Raw genomic sequence first — 7,216 nt, 5'->3', positions numbered from 1 at the left:
GGGTTTTTGGGAAACACCGATTGACATTTTTCAGCATTTACTGACATTATATGGACTAAACAACTAATTGATTAATTGAGAAAATAATCCTGAACAGAGATATAGTGAAAAAAAGTTTAACGCTCAAATTCAAAAATGACATAGTTCTCAGTCTATTCATGTTTTCAGAAATGATTTCCTGACATGTATAATGTGTTTGGAAAGAAATCTCTCATTTTCCTTAATACGGACTTTAATCTGTTTTTATTTATTTATTTATTTCTTGTTTTGTTGTCTGCGCTCCGGTCCAGCAGGCGGCAGTAATGCACCTTTAAGCTGGTTTACTAAACGCCATAAAACCTCACGAAGAAGAAGAAGAAGAAGTGAGTTCCGGGTTGTTTGTTTTGATTTGTTGTCCTGACAGTTAGCAGTTAGCTGCAGTTACCTTCAGTTAAACGTTAAACATGTCGGCTGCAGAGGACGACACCGAGCTGAGAGATCTTCTGATCCAGAACCTGGAGAACAGCGGAATCCTCAACAAGCTGAAGGTCTGAAATATTTAAACTTAATATAACTAATCATGAATTTAACCGGTTAGCAACGAGCTAACAGCAGCTAAACAGCAACTAAACAGCAGCTAAACAGCAGCTAGCACTGAAACGTTAGTCGGTAAAGTTACAGAGACTAAACACTTTACACCAGTTTAAGTTGTTTTATTGTAAGTTTTCAGCTGAAACAACAATAAACTCACAGATGATGTGTCGCTAACTGTTAGCACTGTTAGCTTAGCCTCATCTGAGAAGCATCGTTTTCATCGTTTAAGTCTATTTGATTATTTTTTTTATATATTTACTTCATTCTCTTAAATATGATTAATGTTTGTATTTGTCATATAAGACAGTAAACTGGATATTTGAGACCTTTTGAATAATTTTTGAACATTTAGAGGATGTTTAACAAGGTAAACCTCAGTTTTCAGAACCGTTAAATAGACTTTTAACACTCTGTTCTGTCTTCTGCATAATAAAAAAGATTTTGTCTCCCAAGTTGTGACTTGATCGATCACCAAAACAGTTTCAGTTCAGCCGAATAAACAGTTAAATGACGTAAAGGATGTGATGGATACACAGAGACATCAGGACGCTGTGACGTCATCCAGCTTGTCTTGACTCAGCTGTTCTGTTTGTTGCTGTTTTTAAGTTAATTACAGTAGTTGATTCTGACTGATATGTAAAAGACATGTTAAAGGATTTCAGCGTTCTTGTGATGTACTTGATGTGTGTCTCAAATGTAAGAGAAGGAGCGAATACAGTCCCAGACTCTTAATGTGTGTCTTTCTGTAAAACCATCAAGATTCATGGAAATATCCGTGAAAAGTGATGTGAGTTCAGCTGCACAAACAAGCAACTTTTCAGTCCTGTGTGCGTTAAAATGTAGGAAATCAGTGATGAACTTCAGACAAGCACGTCTCTGATTTAACCAGCTGTTACAGATGTGTGTGTCATCTTCATCTTTATACTTTCCCCTGAACTCCTGCATCAGAAACCTCAGCCTGCTGTCAGAGTAAAGTCAAGACGTCCAGATATAAAAGACATAAAAGCGTCTCTGACTGTCGTCTTGTTTGTCGTCTGCAGGCGGAGATGAGAGCGGCGGTGTTTCTGGCCATGGAGGAGCAGGACAGACTGGAGGTGACGGTCGCTCCTGCTAAACCTTCCTGCTGTTTAAACACTTAAAGCTGATGTTAATTTACTCCTTTGTTTTGTCTTTTTATCTTCAGAACAAAACTCCTCTGGTTAATGAAAACCTGAAGAAATGTCTCAACAGCAAAGACGGTGAGTTTGACGTGTCGTCTGTTTTCATTCTGCTTCTTGTCGTTTTTTCATGATTTTTAGCCTCTTTAGTGGCTCTTTTCTTCTTCTCCGTCTGGTTCAGTGTTTCCTTCCTTCATGCAGCTGGTTTCCTTGTAATGAGAACTTATTGATTTCTGGTGTTTTTTGTCATGATGTAGTTTAGTTATTCATGTGTTGAAAGGGCTCTGGAGTTCAGGAGTTGTTGCAGTTTGTGTTTTTCACCTCAGGGTGGAGCTGTGCTGCCGTCATCCACATCCTCACATTTAACACCTCAGAGGCACCAATCAGAGAACAATCTGACGTCTCCTCTTATCAATATAATATGTCAATGAGTCTCATGTTTGGATCCAAACCAACGATGAACTGATTAAAGCCTGATATGTCTGATTCTTCTGTGCTGGCAGTGAGTCGCAGCGCTGCACTGGGTGACATGAGAAAGTGAAAAAATAAGATCTATCAGACTTTTGACACACACACACAATACTCGTGTACAAAAAATGTCTTTCACAGTTTCTCAGAGAGCTCTGTGACGCCTTCAGCTCACCTCTTTTATCTGTAACAGTCCAGAATCTCAAAGAAAAAGAACAAATCCTCCAGTTTAAGGACTTTGAACCATCAAAGTTTTGGCATTTTTTCCTCTGTGTGTCTCCGGTCGGGTCCTGAGTGTGTGTTTTGTGCCCTGCAGGTCGGCTGGTGGCCAGTCTGATCATGGACTTCCTGCAGGTGTTTAACTTGGACTTCAGCCTCGCTGTGTTCCAGCCGGAGATCAACTCGGTGAGTCGATGCGACCGCAGGGCGGCTGTAGGAGGCGTGTCTGTGGTTTGTGGCTTGGCTGCGACACACACACACACACACACACACACACACACACACACACACACACACACACACACACACACTAACGAGCTCTCTGCCTCAGAAATGTTCAGTTATTGATTGTTAAAGGACTATAATGATGTTGTCTACTTCCACACCTGCTGATTGATTCTCAGTTCAGATCTTTATTCTCCAGACGAGACTAAACTCTTTTTGTCTTCTCAGTGACTCTGACTGTAGACGGCTGATGATGCAGCTCAGCAGTTGTATTTATGTTGATGATAAATAAAACAAATAAACTGCTGCCGTGAACGCACGTCGTTCACTTCCTTGTGAGGGAAGACTTGCTGCTGCTGCTTGTAGTTTTTACGGGCCTCAGTTTATCTGACAGGAAGTGGCAGAGCTCGTGACCTTTCAACTTACAAGATGGTTTTTTTTTCTTATGAATGTGGTCACGCTGCACAGATTTCACCCTGCTGAGATCTGATCTCCTCCAGATGCGGTCTGACCGATCCTGATAACCATCACGTGTTAACATCGGATGTGAATGTGGTATAAAGGATAAAGCTGACAATTACAGCTGTAGCTAACGATTATTTTCACTATTGATTCATCTGTCCATTATTTTCTGGATTAATTGATTAGTTGTTTGGTCCATAAAATGTGGATCAGTGTTTCCTAAAGCCCAAGATCTTCAGTTTACTGTCACAGAGACCAAAGAAACCAGAAAATATTCACATTTAAGAAGCTGAATCAGAGAATTTTAGCATTTTCTTCTTCAAAATGTTCACAATGGTCAGCGATTAATTCAGTAGTTCAACTAATCGATGAATCTTTGCTGCTCTGCGTTCTGTCTCCATGTTGTCTCAGGTCGATCTATTGATCTTGTGTTTTTTCTTTTAATCGATCTTTTTATCTTTTTGTATAAACTGTACTTATTGTAAATCTTTTTGGTAGTGTGATTGGTTTCTGCCTACAGACGACCGATACCTCCTGCCGGTGTGGATAAAGCACCGACAGACGGCCGTCCTCTACCTCTGACCGGGGTATCGAACGTAGTTCCCAACATCTACAGACGCGGGACCATCCGAGCTCTTGAACCAGATTCATTCCGGCTTCTATAATCACCAGCTGTCATTGAACCGCTACCAACGGGGCCGGTTTAGTCAGGAATCCTAACAGCCAGGTCACAACCAAGTGTATCGGTTACAAATAGGTGTCGGAGGTTTGAAAATCCTCCAAGAGCCTCCTAACAGGTCGACTCTGGAGGAGATCCAGTCTGACGGTCTGAGGACGCTCGCCTGGTTTTATAGGGCAGCTTCAGAGCCAGTTTAGTCAGTTAAACCCCTAAATCACACCTCCATCACATGTACAGCAGCATGTTGACCTCAGTCATTAAACCTGAACCTTCCTGTTATTCAAGAAACACTACAAGTTTGTTCTGAACAGATTTCATCATCATTTTTAATCGAAGTGAATTTAAAACTAACGTCAGTCGTTCCTGAAGGAGGCGATCACCAGAGGACCTCAGAGACGAGCACAAGTCAGGAACTTAATAATACAAACCAGTTTTATTTGGTTTTACAAAATAAGTAACATAAGACTAAAGATAGTCTCAAAGATGATCTCTCTCCGTTAGGAACCCTGAGTCTCTCTCTGCTTTTCTTTTTATAACTCTACAACTTCCTGTTATTTGTATCATCACATATCGTCTCCAGGACAACCATCAGTTACATGCCGACGTTACGTGACTTTACACAAAATGGTGACCATTTCTTTATCTCTCGCTTTGACTATGTGGAAATTTTTGAACTTCTTTTGTTCAGAGATTAAAATCTAGGGATGTCTGCTCGTTGCATAAAACCGCAGCTTCTCCTTTTCTTCAGATGATCTAACGGCCTTCTAGGCTTTTGATGTTTTGTTTGTGTTTGTTTAATCATTCTTGACGTTCAGATCTTGTTCAGTACACGTGGCACAAATGGTGAAAGACATTAAACTATCTTTAATTTGTCACCAATTAAAAGGAAATAAAATGATCAGAAGTAGTGTCTCGGCTACATATAGAGGAGCTTTCAACAGCAGAAATCACATCATCTGACTGACACGTCTACAGTTTACACTAACAACATCATCATCCATCTACAGCTGCAACAATCCATTAATCGATCAGTTGTTTTGAGTCCAAATTCTCTGATTCCAGCTTCTTAAATGTGAATATCTTCTGGTTTCTTTAGTCTCCGTGACAGAATACTTTAAAGTGTTTGTTGGTTAAAATATTCACAGTGAAGTTGAACAAATACTGACAACAACAAGTAACTCATGTTACAGATCTGGATAACAGTTTTATTCCCGTTCAGCCCTTTTTAACAGACACTCTGCTGTCATCTGTGTGTTTGCAGCTGAACGGTCTGGACAGTCGGGACCTGGTCTGCAGAGATCTGGGTCTGTCTGAGTCTGAGCTGAACAGGAACTCTCCTCTGCTGCTGGAGCTCGTCAGGAGAGGACGACACAAAGACAAGACGAGCGTCTCCGCCGAGGTGACGGCTGTCGCTCTGTCCTCAATGATCTGTTTTCATCCCCTCAGTTCACATCTCAGTGTTTATGTTAGAGGCCAGTAACAGTTAGTAGGAGGTCAGTAACAGTTAGTAGGATGTTAGTAACGGTCAGTAGGAGGTCAGTAACGGTCAGTAGGAGGTCAGTAACGGTCAGTAGGAGGTTAGTAACGGTCAGTAGGAGGTCAGTAACAGTTAGTAGGATGTTAGTAACGGTCAGTAGGAGGTTAGTAACGGTCAGTAGGAGGTCAGTAACGGTCAGTAGGAGGTCAGTAACGGTCAGTAGGAGGTTAGTAACGGTCAGTAGGAGGTTAGTAACGGTCAGTAGGAGGTCAGTAACAGTTAGTAGGAGGTTAGTAACGGTCAGTAGGAGGTCAGTAACGGTTAGTAAGAGGTTAGTAACGGTCAGTAGGAGGTTAGTAACGGTCAGTAGGAGGTTAGTAACAGTCAGTAGGATGTTAGTAACGGTCAGTAGGAGGTTAGTAACAGTCAGTAGGAGGTCAGTAACGGTCAGTAGGAGGTCAGTAACGGTCAGTAGGAGGTTAGTAACAGTCAGTAGGATGTTAGTAACGGTCAGTAGGAGGTTAGTAACAGTCAGTAGGATGTTAGTAACGGTCAGTAGGATGTTAGTAATGGTCAGTAGGAGGTCAGTAACAGTTAGTAGGAGGTTAGTAACGGTCAGTAGGAGGTCAGTAACAGTTAGTAGGAGGTTAGTAACGGTCAGTAGGAGGTTAGTAACAGTCAGTAGGAGGTTAGTAACGGTCAGTAGGAGGTTAGTAACGGTCAGTAGGAGGTCAGTAACGGTCAGTAGGAGGTTAGTAACGGTCAGTAGGAGGTTAGTAACGGTCAGTAGGAGGTCAGTAACAGTTAGTAGGAGGTTAGTAACGGTCAGTAGGAGGTCAGTAACGGTCAGTAGGAGGTTAGTAACGGTCAGTAGGAGGTCAGTAACGGTCAGTAGGAGGTTAGTAACGGTCAGTAGGAGGTTAGTAACGGTCAGTAGGAGGTCAGTAACAGTTAGTAGGAGGTTAGTAACGGTCAGTAGGAGGTCAGTAACGGTTAGTAAGAGGTTAGTAACGGTCAGTAGGAGGTTAGTAACGGTCAGTAGGAGGTTAGTAACGGTCAGTAGGATGTTAGTAACGGTCAGTAGGAGGTTAGTAACAGTCAGTAGGAGGTCAGTAACGGTCAGTAGGAGGTCAGTAACGGTCAGTAGGAGGTTAGTAACAGTCAGTAGGATGTTAGTAACGGTCAGTAGGAGGTTAGTAACAGTCAGTAGGATGTTAGTAACGGTCAGTAGGATGTTAGTAATGGTCAGTAGGAGGTCAGTAACAGTTAGTAGGAGGTTAGTAACGGTCAGTAGGAGGTCAGTAACAGTTAGTAGGAGGTTAGTAACGGTCAGTAGGAGGTTAGTAACAGTCAGTAGGATGTTAGTAACGGTCAGTAGGAGGTTAGTAACAGTCAGTAGGAGGTTAGTAACGGTCAGTAGGAGGTTAGTAACGGTCAGTAGGAGGTTAGTAGGAGGTTAGTAGGATGTTAGTAACGGTCAGTAAGAGGTTAGTAACGGTCAGTAGGAGGTTAGTAACAGTTAGTAGGAGGTCAGTAACGGTCAGTAGGAGGTTAGTAACAGTCAGTAGGAGGTTAGTATTGGTTAGTAGGAGGTTAGTAACGGTTAGTAGGAGGTTAGTATTGGTTAGTAGGAGGTTAGTAACGGTTAGTAGGAGGTTAGTAACGGTTAGTAGGAGGTTAGTATTGGTTAGTAGGAGGTTAGTAACGGTTAGTAGGAGGTTAGTATTGGTTAGTAGGAGGTTAGTAACGGTTAGTAGGAGGTTAGTAACGGTTAGTAGGAGGTCAGTAACGGTTAGTAGGAGGTTAGTATTGGTTAGTAGGAGGTTAGTATTGGTTAGTAGGAGGTTAGTAACGGTTAGTAGGAGGTCAGTAACGGTTAGTAGGAGGTTAGTATTGGTTAGTAGGAGGTTAGTATTGGTTAGTAGGAGGTTAGTATTGGTTAGTAGGAGGTTAGTA

The 7,216-nt window shown here is 41.9% G+C and overlaps 1 protein-coding gene across 3 annotated transcripts in view; it reads left to right on the top strand.

The window, feature by feature from the left end:
- Nucleotides 1-349: 349 nt before the first annotated feature.
- Nucleotides 350-7,216, top strand: part of cep43 (centrosomal protein 43) — a 28,614-nt gene continuing 21,747 nt past the window's right edge. For all 3 annotated transcript variants that reach the window (XM_042389739.1, XM_042389741.1, XM_042389738.1), the window contains exons 1-5: nucleotides 350-527; nucleotides 1,614-1,667; nucleotides 1,757-1,811; nucleotides 2,515-2,603; nucleotides 5,045-5,182. In XM_042389739.1, the coding sequence (XP_042245673.1) occupies nucleotides 444-527; nucleotides 1,614-1,667; nucleotides 1,757-1,811; nucleotides 2,515-2,603; nucleotides 5,045-5,182 (420 nt within the window). In that variant the 5' untranslated portion in view covers nucleotides 350-443. The remainder of the gene's footprint in view (nucleotides 528-1,613; nucleotides 1,668-1,756; nucleotides 1,812-2,514; nucleotides 2,604-5,044; nucleotides 5,183-7,216) is intronic.

This window comes from Thunnus maccoyii, chromosome 17, assembly GCF_910596095.1.
Source record: "Thunnus maccoyii chromosome 17, fThuMac1.1, whole genome shotgun sequence".
In the NCBI taxonomy this organism is placed as follows: Eukaryota; Metazoa; Chordata; class Actinopteri; order Scombriformes; family Scombridae; genus Thunnus; species Thunnus maccoyii.
This window is presented reverse-complemented; position numbering and strand designations above follow the sequence as displayed.